The sequence below is a fragment of the Nelumbo lutea genome, chromosome 1, assembly GCF_056320005.1.
Source record: "Nelumbo lutea isolate HS-2025 chromosome 1, American lotus-T2T, whole genome shotgun sequence".
NCBI classification, from domain to species: domain Eukaryota; kingdom Viridiplantae; phylum Streptophyta; class Magnoliopsida; order Proteales; family Nelumbonaceae; genus Nelumbo; species Nelumbo lutea.
The window spans coordinates 59,440,753-59,461,577 of record NC_142684.1 but is presented as its reverse complement, the minus strand read 5'-3'; the positions used below and the strand labels follow the sequence as shown (position 1 = coordinate 59,461,577).

Sequence of the window (20,825 nt, the reverse complement as noted above, 5' to 3'; positions counted from 1 at the left end):
AACAAAAAACCGAGTCAATAATGGATTGACTCGTTTTAATTTTGTATAGTGATGGGTTTGGGGTTAAACCGGATGGTTATGGTTGATTGAATGGTTTGGTCATTCAGGTTAATAATAGATTGAAAACAATGGTTTAGTTTATGGAAAGATCTATAATGTCAAAAAGATAATGACACTGAAAAGGCTTTGATCAATTAAAATCTTCTTTGAATTTTGATAAATACCATCTGATTGGTTATCATTTTTATTTTTATGATATCAATTGATTGATTACACGTTTTTCTAATATCATAATCCAATCCTTAATTTATTAAAGATAGTCGACATCCAAAATCAATCAAATCCAATGGATAAGTTTTGATGTAAATATTAACAAATCAAATTAAGATTTAGGTGGATATCCGATTCTATTTGATCCATTTCTAGCACTATTCAACCCTAGCTTCGACTTAGAACCCATACGTAATAGTAACTTAACCAATTAGCAGTATTTTAGGCTGATAATTTGACAATAAATCTGCTAATTTTCTTTCTTTCTCTCTCTCCCTCTCTCATAAAACAACATATCTTATATATATCTTATAAAACACAATTATATATCCCCTAATGGGGAATCAATGTAGACCTCGAATCGACCCTATTAATAATTAATAATTGGGGACCGAAGTACAGACCCAGACCCTATGCAAATGCAATGGGGTGGACCAGTAAGGGTCTGTCGGGTTGACTTGTACCATTGACAGCCCTAATGCAAACTCCAATACTAAGATGGAATATATGGTTGAAATAGATTGATATAAAATAGGTCCAACCTTTATATGGTGAAATTTGGATGGGTCACATCATGCATCCTCCACACTGTAGAAGTGAGGTTTTCTAGAGAAGAAACATATTTTACCCAATTAGGTACATTTTCTTTGGTAAAAAACCAGTGCATGCAATGTGGTAGCGGATCAGATCTGTCCTACAATGTACCCAAAATGCCAAGGTTTGGTACTTTTTTACCATCTTATTTTTACAGTAGTTTTGTAGAGTTGAAATAGATTGTTTTCAGCCTTCCAAAATATTATAATATCGGGTGTATCGTATTATGTCTTTGGGTTTTCAAATGTTAAATATATGGAATTTAGACATTTGGTTAATTTTAAAGGTTAGTACCTCTCTTAGAGATATCCTGATTCAATTATCAAAACCTAATTAATTTTTAATCTGAACATTGTGATAAACTTTGCATTTGATCATCCAATCAGGTTTGGGTGATGCAGCCTGATCCTTTATTACTTTGCATAAATTTATTCAATTGAGCTTGTGCTACAAAAAGCATGGTTTTTAAAACTGGACCGGACCAGATAATTGGATTGGAAAAACTGGGAATTGGTTAGGTGATCGGTTTCATTTTTCCCCAAAACCGGGATTTCTCAAAAAACCGTTGATTTTAGTCAGCAAATTGCTGACCCGGGCGGTTAACCATTGAACGGTTTTAACCTTTTTTTATTTTTTTAAACTTTTATTTTTTTGTCAGAACAGGCTGACTGTTTGGTTTGAACGGTCTGACCGTTCGACCTGGTAACTGGGGACCCCTGACCAGTTTGGTCTCCGGGTCAGTTTTAAAAACCATGAGTAAAAGTCTTCCTTTTATCTTAACAAAAAAAAGTCTTACTTTTTTGGCTTGAACATTCTGCAATACTTCGTTGATGAAACAGGGGCAAAGTAAAGCTGTAAAAATTGTGTTCTTCCTCCTAAATTATGTTCCATTCTCATTCCCTTCTAGATTTCCTGTTTATTAATTATGCAAACAGAAGAGGTTTTACTTTCAAAAATTACCATGATAGTTGGTTTAATTTTACAAAGATCTCAAACTTGTATTAATGATACCTTTGCCTTTAGAAACAATTTGTGCAATCAATCAAAAACATTGCATTTAACTAGTCAATACTAAATGAAAAAAATTTACATGCACAATAACATTTCTGTCCCTCATTTTACCATTTCCAATAGTTTTAGATAAAAACTAAGTAAAATATACTAAAAGTTTGTTAAAATAAGACTTCTAATATTATTTTCACATATATACCCATGCATTCCTTTAAAAATGTTTGAGAAATTGGTCATATTTATAGACATTGATACTGTAGGAAAAAATTGCAGGTGAACTTCATGGAATCTACCCATATTTTTAATACTTATGAATTCATTGTCTGACCCAATTGGTTAGAAAATGAAATTAAATTTTTTGGGGACTTTTTGACATTAAACTTTAGTTCTTAAATAGAGATGTAAATTTATGTATTGAATAGAAAGCTGTAATTGTTGATACACTATGGAAAAGGGAAAAATTTCTCTTTATGTGCTTTCCCCTTTTCCCCCCTTTTTTTTAATAATTTTTCTCTCCCTTCTCTTCTAGTGAGACAAGGATTCATTTAATAATGTTCATTGAGGTGGCCTACATGATTGGGAAAATTCAACCAATGGGTTGGTGTCAAAAGGGACTCATGCCAAGTAGCCACCACTTACATTCTAAGTGTCTTCCCATATCAACCATCTTCCATTCAATCCAAAATAATTTCATTTTATTTTCATTTTCTATATTTATTTATTTATTTTATACAGAAAGAATCTATTTGTTGAGCAAAGAGTACTATAACTTGGTGCAGTCATTAGTGTCAGAACAGAATTCTCCTACCCTCCGTTCAGTAAGAACATGTCATAAACTCGGGTCCTTGTACTAGTCTCATTTAAATTAGTGTCATCTGAGTTCTAGCTAAGCCCTTTGGTTGACAAATGATGAAACTTCTCCATGGAAATCATCAATATATATGCATCTGTTTGAGCACTCCTTGATATTGATTCAAAGACTTGAATGGTTTCTAGCTAGGGTGCTAGTACTGGTTATCTGGAGGGTCTAAAGAGATTCATGGAAGAGAGATGAATTTCAGATGGAGTTAAAGCCTGTCCAATCTCAGGCATTCATGCTCATCAGAAAGGAAGTTAATATATTGGTGTGTTCTCTTACTGCAACTCTTCCTTATGTTTAGGTTCTTTTTGGATTAATTGCATTTAATAGAAATGGGAATGCAGACTCTACTACTTCTGGATTTTGCAGTTTAGCTTTAAAACAACGCCACACATAGAAGTATTTTTAGGTGTGTTTTGCTTTGTCTGAATTGGTGGTAACTTCTTTTTTTTCTTTTCTTCTTTTGGGGGCTAAGGTTGGGTGGTGAAGGTGGTGGTGTTTTGTGGCTATTTTTCTTGTTTCTGCTGATTTTAGGGGAAGGTAGAAACCTCATTCTCCATCTCCCAATTCAAACACACCTTAGGGTTTCTTCTTAATTAATTAATTTCCTTCTCATTATCGTTTTCTTTTTGCTGCCAGTTTGTACATAGAGGAGATCAAGCTCTGGCACTGGCATTGAGCTCTTTTCTACTAAAAGATTGCCAGTATTTCAAATCTATATGATCAAGAATTCTTCAGGTTTGCTCATTGAGTTGTTTTAGCTGAGCTTTCTTAAATAACCTGTGAATCTTCCATGTGTGCAAAATAAACCCTACAAAAATAATTTCTATATATAAAAAAATTTAAAAAATAAATGACCAATGTTGTTTATGAAAACCATTGTTACAAATGGGATGTAGAAATGACATAAACTATGGGATTGAACACATAGGAAATCTAGTAGGCCCCCCTATATGTGATGGAGCAGTCACAGATTTGCCACAAAAGCTCACTACTTGACACCATTAAGAACCCTTTTCCTTATATTGTTTTATCTGGATGATAGTTCTTCAATTATATCGAAGTGTTTTTATCTATGTCTAACTCTGCCAATGTAAACTTATCTTACACTGCCGGTTCCAGGCCTAGATAAAGGAACATTGCTTTAGGTTGACATCTAACACTAAAATTTTTGCCAAACTCTCATGATCATGATCATGATGATGCTTTTCCTTTATCGCATTATCATCATGAAGATCTCTTCCTCACGATCATGAGTTCATCTTTATTCCTTCAATAAAGGTTAAGTGTCCTTCCAAGCATTCCATGGATGGATCGATGCGCAGTCAGCGCAGGTTGAATGTCAGCCTTGAAAAAAAAAAAAAATTCAAGCAGTTAGTGTCTTGACATATTCCAATCCCAATGCGCGCCAGTAGTGTTATGTGGATAAGGATGTGGGAAGAGTTTGTGAGTACGTAAGGGATCAAATGGTGCAATGATCTCTTATTTCTAGTAGATCCGGACTCATCTCATCTAGACTTACTTTCGCTTCTTCGTCCTTCTTTTGATTGTCATCAAACCCATCTCTCTCTCTCTCTCCGACATGCCACATGAATAGTACATGCAAAGGACCTGAAGAAAGGATAGTGAGAGCACCACCATTCACTAGTTACAGCCTTGGTTTTTGGCATTTCCTTTGTCACCATTTGTGTAATATGTGGAAGGCAACGACAGCATGGGCAAAGGATTCCCTTGTTTAACTGAATTCTCCGTCCATGTACATCCTTTCTATAGGGTTCTCTGCATCAGTCCATCTCCATTTTCATGTGCTCTGACTAATTTGTAGTTTGTACAACATACAAACAAGGATTCCAAGAGCTGCTCCAAACAAATTTGGTGAATCCATCACTGTTGTTGACTCGTATTTTCAAGAGTTGCATAAATTTATTATTTACGAAAATTATCATCATCATCATCTAAGCCTTATCCCAACTCTATGGAGTCACGAACATTAATCTTATTTTCTCGAATAAACAAATTGGGATTCATGATCATGAGAGTTTGACAAAAATTTTAACGCTGGCTGCAAGCTTCATGCAATCCTTCCCCTTTACATTGGCGAAACTTTGTTATTATCAACATTCTTTCTACCAAATACAATCTAAAAATTGACAATAAATGATCCATTGATTTCATTTATTCTTTGCCCTACAGACAAAAATAAAATGGGGAGCGTTGCATGAACTCTTTGTTACTTGCACAATTCAATGCAAAATTTTTGTTATAATTGAACTAACCCTAAGATGGTTTGCAGTAAAATAAGACTTTGGAAGATAAAAACATGGCGTGAGACTAATGGAAAGTAGGTCAGTTTTGTCTTCATGATAAACCTACTACTACAACGCACTAAAAGACATAGTACGAAAGCGCGTAATATTGTTTTGGTGGAAAATGGCAATACACCAGTATATGCAACATGGGTCCTAGACTATTGCCCTACCATTTTTGTGGGGGAAATTTTCAAGGGTTGCATGAAATCGTTGTTTTCTACCAATCCTCCAATTTTTTCTCTCAACCCGTGTCGCTCACTTATCATGGGTCTCCCCTTGTCTGTCATCCATGCATGAATTTAGGTCTGTTCATGAGCCGGGTAGTCCGACGGGTTGGTTGGTTCGTCTGACTTGATCTTTTTCGGATTTGGACAAAATTTTAGGTCCATTGGCTAGGACTTGGGCTCTAAGCATCATTCCAACTATGTTTTAGGTTGGGCTCAAGTTTTCTCAAATAAGCTTGGCCCAATAATATATATCTATAGAAATCTAGGAGTAGCTCCAATAAAGAGAGAGAGAGAGAAGTGATTTGTTACACACTCAAGGGGTTAGAAGAACTCAGAGTAGAGAAAAAAAGGATAAGGGTGGAAGTAGTAAGAAATGATTTAAATACTAATAATTTAATAATATATACCTTTAAGGGGGTGTTCTTTTTTTTGGATTTTGAGAGGGGGGAAAGTTGGTCAATGGGACATCCCATTGACCAAGAATCCTGATGTAGCACAATCCGGTCACTCCTAATTGGCGCTCGCGTGGCACATGAGATGTACCTAAAACGAGGGGAAGGAGGAAGAGCTTTCGCGTGGCGCTCGCGTGGCATCGGTGTTTGTGCTGCGTCGTCGCGCATTCCATCCAGCTGTGCTTGTCTAGCGCCTGGCTTGACCAAAAAGAGATTCAGGTCACGTCCGGGTTACGTGCGGACTTCATGCAACTTGGACTTTGCGGACGTAAAAAATGTGCTAAATCATTTTCGCCTCGAAGAACCCACGGTTGCGGCTATAAATAGGGGGTCCCTTGGCCATTTTCTTCACCACAAAGCCTTCATTGTTAGTGTTTGAGCTCATGCTAGGGGTTTCTTAGCTCAGGTCATCCAGTTCGTTCTGTTCTTCCAGTCCGGTTGCATTTCTTTGGTGAGTCCTCCCGAGCTTCCTTTTCCCTTCTAGTTTGCTTCTTTTGTTAGTTCGATATGTCGTCTAGTGTAGACGATCTCATCGACGAGCCCGAGGTATGTACCTCGGCTCGGGATGTCCCTTCTACTACCCAGCCATTTGAAGTACGAGTGGCTTCGGGTCATCTGGCGTCTACCTCCCATCGAGGTCGGGAACCAGATCAGTTTGGGCCTTCCATAATGACCTCAGAGAGGCTTCAGGACCTCTTACAGAGGTTCCGCCTCCCTAGCGAGTACTCATATAGTCTTCCCACTGGAAACTTCCCATGGGAGCACGGTCCCAATGAGATTGTGATTTTTAGGGAGCAACTGATAGCCGGGCTCAGACTCCCACTTCACCCTTTAATCGTTGAGGTGTTGGTGCACTTTAACATTACCCTGGTCCAGCTCCACCCAAACTCCATACGGAATGTGGTGGGGTCCATTTCTCTTTGTTTTGACCGTTCCCTTTCCATAGATTTAGATGTTCTTAGTACGATCTTGGCTATAAAGAAGAGCGCTTCGGGCGCTCTCCCCGGGCATAGGCGGTCTTACTACCTGTCCCCCCGCCCAGGTTTTAAACTCATTTACAAGGTCCCGAGCAAAGTCCCAGCTTGGAAGCGGGACTACTTCATAGTCCTGAGCAGCACGGGGTGGCCCTTCCCATCGATTGGAGGATAGCCGTTCAAGACCTTGGTGTCATCCTGGATGGGAAGACCAAGAAGGAGCTCCAGTCACTGGCTAAGCTCGGGTTGCATTATAAAGACTTCACTTCTGAGGAGAAGCTCGTCCGAGCGGGCTTGAGTTCGGGTAGGTTTTTCTCACTTCGGCTTTTTCGCTCATATATTTGCTTCGAGTTACTGATGTCGTATTTCACCGCAGGTGCCATGGAGGTGGAAAAGATAGACAACCAGAAACTCTTCCACCAGATGAAGAGGAAGAAACGTGTGGCAAAGAAGGTGCGCGTTGAGTCCCCGCCAGCTCCAGCCGAGCCTCGACTTCCGCAGACCTTTGCCTCGGGGCCCGAGGTGGCAGCCGTGCTCGTCATAGACTTGGAAGAGGGGGCTGTGCCCGAGGGGCCCGAGGTGATGGCGGAACCTGCCGTTAAGCCCGCCGAGCCCGTTGCTAAGCCTACCCGACTTGCCAGGGAAAGCATCATCGAGGCTAACGCCGCTACTACTGGGGCTCATCCTTCTGTAGCTGCCGCCGAGACCTCCGAGAGCTCCACTCACGATGTGGAGATGACAACTTCCAACTCGGAGGGTCAGGGGAGCCAATCCGTCCTGAACCCCAAGTGCTGCCTGAAGAAGAGTACGCTTGTTGCATACCCTGGGGAGGGCAGCGAGTGGGCCGAACTCACTCCTGGCCAACTCGGTGCCCGAGCTGCCACTCATACTATGGTGGTGAGTTTCTTTTCTTTTTCTCTTTTTCCCTTTTTTTTGACTGGTTTCCCTTTCGCAGGTGAACACCGCTATTCACGCCTTGACCCTCCAATCAGATCGGCACCTGAGGCAGGCTCTGGAGGCTGAGAAGTCGTCTTGCATAGCCCATACTGAGTTGAGGGCAGCTCGTTGTCAGGTTCATTGCCTGTAGAGTGACGCCTCGGCTCAAAAGAGATTTATCGAGATGTTAATGGCAGAGAAGGGGGAGCTGGCCTGAGGCAAGGACAAGTTGAGGGCCGAGGCGAACGGCCTTAAGGTCGATCAGGAGGCCTTAGGGCTTGAGGTGAGCAGCCTCAAGGCTGAGCGGGATTCTTTGAAGCTTGAGGTGCAAGGCCTCAAGGAGGCAAAGGGGAAGCTGGAGCGTGAGGTGGGGTACCTCCAGGGGGACATAAGGGAGAAGACTACAATCTTCGAAGGTGCTCTTGAGGAGGCCAAGGTCCAAGCCGTCATTGACTACATCAAATCTTCGAGGTTCAATGATGTGATGACGGAGGCCTACCGTAAGGGCTTCAAGCTCAGTCGGTTGCTGATTAGGCACCTCCCTGAGCTAGACACGAGCGCCATCACTACTTCATGGATTACTGACGACATCGTGCGTCAGTCAAAAGACGACCCCGATTCTGAGGATGAAGGTTCTGAAGATGGAGCAGAGGACGCCGATCCAAACACTGTCTACAAGCCTAGTAGCGGCGAGTTCCTGAAGTAGTTTGCTCTTTATATTTGTAACTTAATATTTTCCCTTTCTGAACTGTGAATGTACCATCCTGAGCCTTCAAGCACGGGTAAAAACTCTTGTACCTGAACTCTCTTTTTAATGAAATATAGTTTCTTTTGAGTATCTCTGAGTGCAAAATACTTCTAAGTGTGAGTGGACTCCAAGATGGTCAATTTAATGTATAGGTTACTCGAGCTGTCAAGCCACCGAGTTGGTGGTAAAGGTGACTAAGTGAAGTTGTGTTACTTCGGGTTGCGCGGGTTACCCTAGACTATCGGGTTACCGAGATGAGTAAGAGCAACAAGGCTATAGACACCGTAGGGTTCATACCCGAGCTGTCTTTCCCTTAAGGGTTAGAGATAAATATGTTTTTGTCAGTTTGCTATGCTGAAGCGGCAGCTGGGGTTTTCTTGTGGCCCTTAGGCTTAAGAAGAGACCCGTAGTCTGTTCTTAGGTTTCACCCAGGCCAAAGTGGCGACTGGGGTCTTCTTGCGGCCCTTAGGCTTAGGGAGGGACCCGTAGTCCGCTCCTGGATTTCACCCAGGCCGAAGTGGCGGCTGGGTCTTATGTGCCGAGGTCATGTTAGCTCAGTATTCTGGCCCTTAGGCTTGGGGAGTGGCTCGTGGCCTACTCGATTCTTACAAATAATATTGTCTTAGGTTGACAATATTCCATGCATGAGGTATTTATTTCCCTTCGAGGGTCTCAAGCTCGTATGTTCCTTCCTCGAGCACTCGTTTCACTCGGTAAGGACCTTCCCAGTTGGACCCGAGCTTGCCAACATCGGGCTCAGGCACCATAACTTACGAAGGACCAGGTCGCCAACACGGAGTTTTTGCCTCTTGACCCTAGCGTTATGGTATCAAGCTACCCTCTGCTGGTAGGCTGCGGTCCTAATGTATGCAAGGTCCCTCACTTCGTCGAGTAGGTCGAGTTTGGTACGTAGCTCATCTTCGTTTGTTTGATTGCTGTATGCTTCTAGGCGCAACGTAGGTACTTCGATCTCTGCGGGGATCATTGCTTCAGTGCCGTAGGTGAGATTGAAGGGTGTTTCTCCTGTGACGGTCTTCTCCATGGTTCGGTAGACCCATAAGACACTGGATAGTTCATCTGCCCACAATCCTTTAGCTCGATCCAACCGTGCCTTTAGTCCGCGGAGGATGACTCTGTTCGTGACTTCTGCCTGATCGTTTGCTTGAGGGTGCGCGACTGAAGTAAAGTTCTGTTGGATCCCCATGTCTCGGCACCAATCTTGAAATTTGATGTCCTCGAACTGTTTGTTATTGTCGGAAATCAATACTCGAGGTAGTCCGAAGCAGCATACAATGCTCTTCCAAAAGAAGTTTTGGACATTTCGGGCTGTGATCGTTACGAGGGGCTCGGCTTCTACCAACTTGGTAAAATAGTCCACTGCCACTACCAAGAACTTTCTTTCACCCGTTGCTGGCGGGAATGGCCCGAGTAGATCAATGCCCCACATCGCAAAGGGCCACGGGCTGGTGAGGTACTTGAGGTCGGTAGCGGGTTGGTGGCGAATATTGGCATGTCTCTGACATTTGTCACATTTTCTGACGAGTTCAATGGCGTTTGCATTCATTGTTGGCCAATAATACCCTTGCCGAAATGCTTTCTGGGCAAGGGCCCTACCCCCCAAGCGTCCGCCGCACAGATCCTCATGAGTGTCGTGGAGTATGAGCTCAGCTTCGGTAGGTCGCAAGCAACGTAGATAGGGGAGCTTGTAAGATCTCCTGTACAGCCGCTCGTCTATCATGACGTATTTGGCTGCCTGGCGCTGCAGCCTTTTGGCTGCATTGCGATCTGCAGGGAGGGTCCCGTGTAGCAAGAAGCTCGCGAGTGGGTCAATCCAGCTCGACTCTGCTTGAACGACGGGAGCGACCTCCTCTGCCCCTTGAGAATGCTAGGCCGAGACAGGTCCTCTATGTACACGGTTCTCATGGTGATGTCGCTACTGCTGGCTAACTTGGACAGGGCGTTGGCCTCAGTGTTCTACGACCTAGGGATCTATCTGATGAAGTGTGACTGGAAGTTGAGCAGAGCCTCTCTAACTTTGGTCAAGTAGGCAATCATGGTTGGCTCGCGAGCTTCATACTCGCCGGTGACCTGGTTGACCACAAGCTGGGAGTCGCTGTAGATAACAATGTGCTTGGCTTTTACTTCTCTAGAGCTAGTCCAGCTATCAACGCCTCGTATTCTGCTTCATTGTTGGATGCCTCGAATTCGAAGCATAGTGCGTACTCCAGTTTTATGCCGCTTGGGACGTGCAGAACTATTCCGGCATCGCTGACCTATTGGTTCGAGGATCCATTTACGTGAAGGATCCATGGCTCCTCATCCCAGCTCGTGGTTGGCCGAGCTAGGAGAGGTGCCACACTGGCTACTACTTTACGGGGTTCGAACTCGACCGATCCGGGAGCTTCAGGCTTACCCAAGGTGGGAGCCTCACGCTCAACCGAACTAGAAACTTCGGAGCTAAATGTGCATTCGACAATGAAATCTGCTAAGGCTTGGGCCTTAATGGCAGTTCACGGTTTGTACTGGAGGTCGTATTCGTTGAGTTCAATGGCCCACTTCGTCAACTGACCAGAGACCTCGGGCTTAAGCAAGACTTGCCTCAGAGGTTTGTTGGTAAGGACGATAACAGTATGAGCTTGGAAGTACGGGTGGAGCTTCCGAGCTGCAATTATCAATGCGTATGCTAGCTTCTCTATCTCCGGGTATCTCGTTTCTGCTCCCTACAATACTTTACTAACATAATAGATGAGTCATTGGACCCGATCTACTTCCTTTATTAGTACCGAACTGACCACTTCGTCGCTCGCCGAGAGGTACAGTTCTAAAACATTGCCCTCCTCGGGCCAGGTTAAGATCGGTACACTAGCGAGGTAATTCTTGAGCTCATCAAATGCGAGCTGACAGTTTCGGGTCCACTCGAACCCTTTGCTCTTGATTGCCTTAAAGAACGGTAGACAGCAGTCCACCGATTTGGACATGAAGCGGCTCAGGGCGGCTATGCGGCCATTCAACCTCTGAACCTCCTTCAACTTACGGGGTTATCTCATGTCTAAGATGGCCTTAACCTTATTCGGGTTGGCTTCAATGCCGCGTCGGTTAACGATGTATCCCAGGAATTTACCTGAGGTCACACCTAACACACACTTGTTCGGATTTAGTCTCATGTTAAACTTACGCAAAATTTCAAAAATAGAATGCAAGTCTTGTATTAATTCATGTGAAAATTGAGTTTTGACGACCATGTCGTCTACATAGCATTCTACTTTTCTGCCGATTAACGGCGCAAACAATTTATTTACAAGCCTTTGAAAGGTTGCCCTTGCGGTTTTCAACCCGAAGGGCATAACCTTGTAACTGTATAGGCCAAACTCCGTGATGAAGGCAGTCTTTTCTTCGCCCGTCGGGTCCATCTTGATATGGTTATAGTCCGAATAGGCATCCAAGAAACTTAGCAACTCATGCCCTGAGGTCGCATCCACCAAACGATCAATTCGGGGGAGCGGGAAGCAGTCTTTCGGGCAAGCCCGGTTCAGGTCGGTGTAGTCGACACACATGCACCACTTGTCATTGGCCTTCTTTACCAGGACGGGGTTGGCTACCCAGCTCGGGTATTGGACTTCTCTTATGAAGTCCGCTACGAGGAGCTTCTCGACTTCCTCGTCGATCACTTTCCACCATTCTGGGGCTAGGTTGCGTTTCTTTTGTCTAACGGGCCTAACTACAGGATCAGTGTTCAGCTTGTGAGTTATGAGTCTGAGGTCTATACCGGGCATTTCTGTCGCAGACCATGCAAAATATCTAAATTTTAAGTAAAAACTTACCAGTTCGGATCGTAGGGGCTCCTGGACGGAAGCACTGATCTGAAGCGTCCAAGCTGGGTCTGTTGTTGAAGTCGGGACAATGACTATTTCTTTCGTGGGCCCGGCTAGCTCTTCACCTTGCTCAGTGGGTCGTTCCAGTTCGAGGTCATTAGCCACCTTGGTTTTCCCCTTTAGGGCGGCAATGTAGCACTTGCGGGACTCGAGCTGGTCGCCCCACGCTACTCCCACACCGAAATCTGTCGGGAACTTTACAGCCAAGTGGTAAGTGGAGACCACCGCCCGCAGGACATGGGTGATCGGTCGACCTATTATGGCATTGTAGGGAGAGGGGGTCGTTATGACCAGGAAGTTGTGTTCGAATCTGACCACACAAGGCCATGTGCCGATCTCTACAGGGACTGTTATTTTCCCAAGGGGCCGGACTTCTTCTCCGCTGAAGCCTACCAAAGGAGTGTTTGTGGGCTTCAGGTCGTTTCTTTGCAACTGGAGTTGGTTAAACACAGCTTTGAAAAGTATGTTGGCCGAGCTTCCTGAGTTGATGAGTACGCGCCTGATCTCGAAGTAGTTGATCCTCAGCTTTATCACGAGTGCGTCGTCATGGGGGTAATGGACCCCTCGCACATCGTCTTCTATGAAGAAAATCGGTTCTTCTATTCTTGGCCGCTTTGGGGGGTTCTGCTCCTCCCGGGTGACCTCACGAACCGATGTCCGAGCTACTGCTGAAGTGCAACCCGCAATGATTGAACCTCCCATTATCATGTGGATGGTCCCCCGAACTAGCCTCTCTTCCGAAGGCTGAGTCTGCGGTTGTTTGGCCGGCCTGCTGCTGGACTTGGGAGCATCTTTACCGTGCTCTCCTTGCCAACCTGTTTTATTGCTATTGTTATTATTATTATTTTGTACAAAGTTTCTCTAATATCCGCGACGGATGAGCTCCTCTATCTCGTCGCGAAGGTTTTTACAACTCTTGGTACTGTGACCGTGGTCTTTGTGAAAACTGCAATACAAACTCTTATTTTTTTCATTGGGATTCCCCCTCAGACGGGGTGGCCACTTCACGTATGGGGCGTCCTTGATCGCCATCAGGATTTCAGCCCGTTTTGCGTTCAGTGGGGTGTAATCAGCTCGGTCCGGTGTAGGAGCTCGGAATAATTGACCTGGCTTTGCGCCCTGAACTGTTTCCTTTTTTCTTCGGGTGTCCCTTGACTGGAAGGCTCTCCTTCTCTCTTTCTTTTTTCGGGTGTGCCCTCGCCCTTCTGGTTGATCTCCTCTTCAGTGGCTATGAACTTATCTACAAGCTTTAGAAACTTGGTTATGGTCGCGGGTTGGTTAACGACTATGTGCCACTTGAACTCTTTGTGCATCACACCCTTCTTGGCTGCAGCAAGGCGTACGGCGGGGTCCAATCGCTGTATCTGCATACAAGCGTCATTGAACTACTTGATATAGCTCCGTATGAACTCTTCCTCTCTTTGTGCTACGTTGAAGATGCTTTCTTTAGTTCGCGGGTAGCGTTTGCTGGTGATGAAGTGGGACGTGAAAGCTTGTGCGAATTGCTCCCAACTTCTTATTGACCCGGGTGCCAAGTTTCGGTACCATGTGCGGGCTGCTCCCCTAAAAGTAGTGGAGAAGGCCACGCACATGCACGACTCGCTGGCTCGCGCTAGGTGCATCTGTGACTGAAAGGTGTCTACATGATCATTCGGGTTGAACGACCCAACATACTTATCAAGAGGGGGGAGCTTGAAATCCTTGGGCATCGGGACTGCTAGGAGTTCGTCCGTGCTTCGTCCGACGTTGCTAGAGGAAGCCATGAGCATTGGATTGTTTCAAAGAAGAAGAAGGAACTGAAAAAGTTTAGAGAGAAAGGCTTTTTGAAGCGATTCCCACAAACGGCGCCAAGTGATATAACATAATTCTGTCACTCCTAGCTGACGCTTGCATGACTCTTGAGATTTACCTGAAACGAGGGGAAGGAGGAAGAACTCCCGGGGGTTTCCCGGCGAAAACGCCCCGATGCTTAAGTTAGTATTGCATACAGGAAGCAAAGAGAGAACGAAGGCCAAGAGTGTAGGTTGCGCTAGTGATTTCAGATACCTTGTTCCTTGAGGGTAAGTTCCTTATAACTGAATTCCGTTGCTCCCAGCCCTTTGACTTCTGATAGGGCAGGTATAACCGCTACTGTCAGTTTGCCACAGCCACTATAGGCAGGGCTAAGGTGGCACGTGCGGGGCCGTCGTGCAGGGTACGTGTCTGTCAGGCGTGGGACGCCTTCCTAAAGGTGGTAGGCGCGGCGAGGGGACATGCTTGCAATTCGCAGGTTTGTCAAGTACGACGGTCGGGCAGGAAGCCATCCTATGGTATATCGAGCTGCTCTCCTGCGAATTTCCATGAGCTGGGCCATCCCTTAAGTGATGGGCTGCCTGCAGCCGGTTATGCCGAGCTAGCTGACTCGAGGTCTTTGTGCATCGGGGCGTCCAAAGAAGAATCAATGCGTTCTTGCTTGGGAGTGGCCCGAGGTCCATTGGGAGGAGCTCGGGTCTCAAAAGGGGTCAAGGTGACCCGAACTCGGGACCCCCCCAAGTCCCTTGACCCCGGGGAGGAGGTGCAGGCGAGGCGGCTTTCGACGAGTAGCTCACCTGCCGAGTTGTTGTGCTGAACTCGGTGGGACTTCCCCACCGAGCTGTGCTCTTGTCCGTTGTGCTGTTATGCTGAGTCACTGTTTGAGCTAGGTCACACCTACGTGTACCTGAGCTACGAGGTTGGGCCAAATCACCCTCCATCAAATCCCATGTTATTTTTTCAGATTTATGTGGGAACTAGGGAAAATTTATTTTCCTGCTACCCATCTCCTAGGTGGGTAAATAACTTTCCCACCTTGAAGGAAAGTTGCCAACACTTAAATGGGACAAAAATACTTCTTATAATAATGAATTTTTATGGCTAAAATGGTCATTATCTTATTTGTATAAAAAATAAAAGAACATGGATTTTATCGGATGATACTAATTTTTTAAATTTATTATGAATTAATATAATATTAATTTATTAATTTACACCATAGATGGGGCTTTTTATGTTCCGACTATATTTGTGGCTTCATAATAGAAGGGCTGGGCTCGGGCTCAGGCCTGAACATTTTTTTTATTTGTTAATAAAGATTCAAAGCACGGCCCGGCCCGTGAACAGATGTATGCATGATGAAGCCCCCTGTCGATCTGATTCTTATAATCTAATGAAAATCTAGCCTATCTAGCTTCGGATAACCCGACCAGGAAAGAAAAACTTTACCGGGTTCTGTAATAAATTCGGATGATCATTACTCTATACCCTTCAAATCACTAACCATCTCTGAGAAGTGAGAAACTGAGAACTTCTGTAATTTGAAAAGCATCGTCGTTTGATTAAATAGGTGTCATGAGATAAGGGAGGGAAGCCGCGAGAGGTTCAGAGATGAGAAAAAAGTATGAGAAGAGCGTTGTTAGTCTGTGATAAATATAAATAAAAGGAGGTGAAGTGAGGTGGAATTTAATCCCCACTTCAATTAATGCAACAGGCTCCCCTCTCTCTCTCTCTCTCTCTCAGGGAGGCTATAAAAGGATAATCTCGCCATCCCCTCTATAGCTTCCAGATCATACCTTAACGTGCATTGTGGTGGCCAGGTCTCTGCGCCATGTATTTCTTCACTGGTTCAAGTACAGAAAACCCATTTGATTTGATCTAGTCTTTTCCTCTCGATTATAGTTCAGAGAAGCCATTTCTGCTCAACCCCAAGTGCTATTCTTGTTTAGTTTTCACCCTTAGATTCAATAGGATTCAGCTGAGAATCTAATCCTCTAAATTGTCTGATTCGGAAGCCATTAATTGATTACTGGCCGTAGATTAATTTGACCATTTGGTGCCATAACTGGTGGGGACCCAAGTTGAGTAATTTCAAGGAGAGTTTCCGTTTTTACATGGGTTGAGATTGACTTCACTGGGTTTCCCCAGTTCCAGTCATTTCAAATCTCCTATATATATATAACAATGGACAGAGGAGAAAGCTACTCGGTAGGCTTACTCTCTCAGTCACCGATCGTATTCCTTTTCTTTTCTTTCAATTCATGGCCATGTTTTACTTGAAACCTCAATTGTTGCAGGCGGCTCTCCCGACGAGCTTTACAGGCCTAGATTACACTCTAGACCACCATCATCAGCTCATGAAGCCACGACTCGGTGAGAATTCCAGCGACGGCAGTGTGGGGATGGTGGATTACATGCTCAACAATCCTCCTCCACACCAACTGTCATCTGGCTTCTGTAGTGCCACGTCTCTTGACAGACTGAGCTTCGCCGAAGTCATGCAATTCGCTGATTTTGGACCCAAATTGGCCTTAAACCAAGCCAAGATATCGGATGACGAAAATGGGATCCACCCAGGATATTTTCTCAAGTTTCCAGTGTTGAATGACAAGTTGCAGGATCAAAGTCTCTTGATTCCTCCACCGACGACGGAGGAAGAGGAAGAGAGATTCAAAATGCCGAATGCAGAAAGCAAAGTGACAGTGGCCGGAGAAGAGGAACTAGAGGAAGAAGGTCGGGTTGTGTCTGAGAACAACTCGGTGCAGCTCCATACTCTGGGAGGAAATCTTCAGAAAAGCCCAGGAGCTGAGGCAAAGAGCCGGCGTAAGAGGCCGAGGACGGTGAAGACGAGCGAGGAGGTTGAGAGCCAACGTATGACTCACATAGCAGTTGAGCGCAACCGAAGAAAACAAATGAACGAGCATCTACGAGTGCTGAGGTCACTCATGCCGAGTTCATATGTTCAAAGGGTACGCATATATAATACATGCTTGCATTACATCAAACACTTATTCTATTTATCTGTTTGTCTTTCTTGCCTTCTAATTTTTTGGTGTTTTTCATATAAATTTGGTTTGATCTGATATCCAACTGACAAAACAAAGAAAAAGCTTTTAAATTTTAAATTTTAGAATTGATCAACTACTTAAAGGGTATCGACCAATCGGTGCAAATATATGTTTTCTGAAAGTTAGGATTGAACCCAGGCCAGGAGCTCATGGTGCAAGCATTTGTTCCTGTGAATTTACAGGGAGATCAAGCATCCATTATTGGTGGAGCCATTGAATTTGTAAGAGAACTGGAGCAGCTCCTTCAATGCTTAGAATCTCAGAAGCGGAGAAGACTATATGGGAGCGGCGGGGAACCTCCTAGACCCATAGGCGATTCTCCTCCACTAGCAATTCAGCAGCCTCAGCCACCATTCTTACCTCCTTTGCCTCTGTCAAACGACCAGATGAAGCTTGTTGAACTAGAGACTGGACTCCGAGAAGAAACGGCAGAGAACAAATCCTGCTTGGCCGAAGTCGAAGTGAAGCTCCTGGGCTTTGACGCCATGATCAAGATTCTCTCTCAAAGAAGGCCTGGCCAGCTCCTCAAGACAATTGCTGCTCTTGAAGATTTGCAGCTCAACATCCTCCATACCAACATCACCACCATTGAACAAACTGTTCTCTACTCCTTTAATGTCAAGGTACCATGCATTTCTTTTAATCTACTCATCTAATTCACTCCACATACATCTCCATTGTTTAAATTAAACCTTTGGATTCTTAATTAAATCAGCTAGCTTCTGTATATGTTTAGGTTGTGAGTGAATCAAGGTTCTCAGCTGAGGAGATAGCGAGTTCAGTTCAACAGATTTTCAATTTCATTCATGCAAATACCACCACCACCACCACCACCCCCACAACCACCATGCAGTCTTGTTAAGAAGATGGGTCTGTGTTTCTTCCATTGAATTGAATTTTCAGTATTTTTCCTTGTATGATCACAGGGGCTAGCTTACTGGGGTTGGATGTGGGGGGCTTGTTTTTCAAAGGAAATTCAATTAATACTAAGTGAAATATAAACGCAGTTAGTTTACTTGCTAAATGGAAATTTGCAAGCAACCCATCTACCAAAACCACTATGTGGAAGCGATGGGCCATTTTGTTTTTAGTGAGCAGAATGGTGAAGGAGACAGGTTATGTGAATTAAAATCTTGTATGTATGTGAGTTGGAGGTCAACGCGTATGTACTTTGTTGCCGTGGGTTGACTTGTCAGGCAAATCTTTGGTGGTATTAGGCTGCAATGTATTGTACTGCACCAGGATGGGCCCCCACTGCCCTTCAATTTTGGATTTTGTTGGGTTTAATTTGATACATGTCACGACCCATTCACCTGTCAATTTGAATGGAACAACCCATCCAAACCACTGGTTAGAGAAAGGAAATCTTGTTGGGAGACAACGTCGTTTGTCCTAGAGCTAGAACCATACGTAGCTGTTGCTGACTCCGGAAGAAGCCAAGTTATGGTGGGTTACTCCTAATTGAGTCACCACTAACCTTGAAGTCTAGGTGGTGGGGAGTTGACATTTCTCCCAAGAGGCACAATTAAGCAAGTTCTAGGGCTCCTAGTCCTAGTTGGGTTGTCCTGATTAGAAGAATTTCAGTTATATTGTGTTTTGGCCTATTGAAAAATTTAATAAATTCTTAATTCAACCTGCCCAAGTTGCATTCCTATATATCTATCTCTTTTCACTCCCAATCTACTATCCACAAATTGTTCTCACATCCCCACATCTCCACTCACAGAGCATCATCATTGTGTATTAGGAACATCTTCCTATAAGTGACAAGAGAGATATTTCCAATACGCAGCTGTAATGTCTCATGGGCGAGACATGAAAACAGCTTGTGGTAGATCTGAGCAAATCTCTTCTACCCTAACTCTATTAACCTGTTAACAACTAAGGGTTAACTTTGGCTGTTGAAACAGTTTATGGGCTGGGCACGTTCTAGACAGTTCACCTATTCACACCATGCTTTGGTTCTTAGTAAAAATAAATTAATATATAATTACTAATTTTTCCATTCTCATTTTAACGTGGCATTTTCAGAAATTCTCTCAACAGCATAGGCTGTTGGCCCCCAACAGCCAAAGTTTTTCCAACAACTAAGCTAGGTCTGTTAATCCACTTGTGTCAAGTTAGTTGTAAGGGATCTCCCATCCTTAGACCCTTGTATTGAGGGGGTGGGTTCAAATTGTGAAAATGTAGGTTCTTTGTATGTGCCAAATGGCCTTGTGTGAAATGTTTTAAGAACTATCTGGAACCGGAACCATTCTGGTCACTGGTTTCTGGGTTAATGGTTTGACCGTCTAGTTCAAATGGATGGCCCGTTTTGATAACAAATAAAAAAGATAATTAAAATAAAAAATGACAAAAAACTATTAAACATGTCGTTAGTTTGACCGCCCAGATCAACGGATTGTTGACCTATCCAATAGTTTTTAACCAGAGACTGAATTTAAAATAAAACAGAACCAATTACCTAAACAGTTCGAAAACTATGCTTGTGTGCATCGTATCACTGACCCATCGACTAGTTCAAGCGTATAGCACCTGATTTGTATGGAGCATCACCTCATCACCAACAACAGCAATCACACTAATTTGTTTGTACGAAGGCCAAAGCCGCATTCTATAAAAACATACCTCGGTTGGGTCAATTTTCGTTATTCCTTGCTCACGATGTATTATTTTAAAATGCAAAGTTGGTATATAAGGAATCCCAATCAGGTTAGTTACAAAGCTCCCTAAACGATCCACTTGTTCACTGTTATAAGGAGAAATCCTATGATCAACAAAGCCTAAACCAATGATCTGGAAACGGAATTGCTTTTGCCACTGGTTTTTGGGTTGGTGGTTAGAATGAATGGCCCGTTTTAATTTAAAAAATAAAAACCAAAAACTATTATCCAGATTGACGATTTGATAGTTCAATCATCCGGATCAGTGAATTGCTGACCAAGTCAACAGTTTTTGACTCAGAAACAGTTTTAGGATGAAATGGAACTGATTGTTTGGACAGTTCTTACATCAATCGGTTTGACCATCTGGTCTGTTCTAATTTTCAAAACCATAATCTAAACCATTCATCAAATAGGCAATCCCTTGATTGGAAATTGGAAATTTGTTCACTTCCCTTGTTTGGTGATTTACGTTAGTAATCCAAACTATATATTCATAGAATTCTAAAGGGTAACATGACTCCCTCATTCAACTCAGTCAAAAACAGAAAAAAAAAGGCTCCCTCATTCAACTCCATATATTAAGGGTGGCGAGCTTGGGTTCAGATTTTATTAAAATTTGAATGGGCTCAGTCCACAAACGTGAAATTGATGCAATGCATCCAAATCGATGAGCCATGCCTAGAGTACTAGTTGAGAAAATTTCAGTTGGAGAATTGAGGCCCAAAGTAGGGAATACTATTAAGCTTGAATTCAATTCAAATTCTATTATCTAGTTTTAGCTCGACTCCATAAAATATTCAATGAGCTATAGTTCAGCTCGAAAGCTTGTAAATGAATATATTTTTATATTTTCTAAATATAAAAATATGTTTTTATATTCTAAAATATTATATTATATATAGAATATAAAACTATGTTTTTATATTCTAAAATGTATGTATGTATGTATGTATGTGCTACTCACATGGTTTTCAAAATCGGACCGAAAAAACCAGGAATTGGTTCCATTTTTTCCCAAAACTGTTGATTTTTGGTCAGCAAACCGTTG

General features: G+C 43.5%; 2 protein-coding genes across 4 annotated transcripts; both read left to right on the top strand.

The window, feature by feature from the left end:
* Positions 1-2,746: 2,746 nt before the first annotated feature.
* LOC148874757 (transcription factor FAMA-like) lies at positions 2,747-18,753 on the top strand. 3 transcript variants are annotated; one of them, XM_088945804.1, is made up of 5 exons: positions 2,747-2,999; positions 3,374-3,472; positions 16,341-17,012; positions 17,294-17,734; positions 17,848-18,753. In XM_088945804.1, the coding sequence occupies exons 3-5, from the start codon at positions 16,401-16,403 to the stop codon at positions 17,971-17,973; spliced, it is 1,179 nt and encodes a 392-aa protein (XP_088801930.1). In that variant the 5' UTR covers positions 2,747-2,999; positions 3,374-3,472; positions 16,341-16,400; the 3' UTR covers positions 17,974-18,753. The 3 variants fall into 3 exon arrangements, with proteins under 3 accessions (XP_088801930.1, XP_088801926.1, XP_088801924.1); XM_088945800.1 differs by lacking the exons at positions 2,747-2,999; positions 3,374-3,472 and adding an exon at positions 15,824-16,251; XM_088945798.1 differs by lacking the exons at positions 2,747-2,999; positions 3,374-3,472 and having other exon boundaries at positions 16,258-17,012.
* LOC148874758 (uncharacterized) lies at positions 5,724-8,470 on the top strand. The gene is made up of 2 exons (XM_088945812.1): positions 5,724-7,501; positions 7,652-8,470. The coding sequence occupies exons 1-2, from the start codon at positions 7,054-7,056 to the stop codon at positions 7,717-7,719; spliced, it is 516 nt and encodes a 171-aa protein (XP_088801938.1). The 5' UTR covers positions 5,724-7,053; the 3' UTR covers positions 7,720-8,470.
* Positions 18,754-20,825: the final 2,072 nt, after the last annotated feature.

Excerpts from the sequence above, each read along its gene's own strand:
- LOC148874758 (XM_088945812.1), top strand. The coding sequence starts at position 7,054 with ATGTCGTATTTCACCGCAGGTGCCATGGAGGTGGAAAAGATAGACAAC. Across the intron at positions 7,502-7,651 it reads CAAGTGCTGCCTGAAGAAGA|GTGAACACCGCTATTCACGC; the intron begins GTACGCTTGTTG and ends TCCCTTTCGCAG.
- LOC148874757 (XM_088945798.1), top strand. The coding sequence starts at position 16,305 with ATGGCCATGTTTTACTTGAAACCTCAATTGTTGCAGGCGGCTCTCCCG. Across the intron at positions 17,013-17,293 it reads CGAGTTCATATGTTCAAAGG|GGAGATCAAGCATCCATTAT; the intron begins GTACGCATATAT and ends GTGAATTTACAG. Across the intron at positions 17,735-17,847 it reads TCTACTCCTTTAATGTCAAG|GTTGTGAGTGAATCAAGGTT; the intron begins GTACCATGCATT and ends GTATATGTTTAG.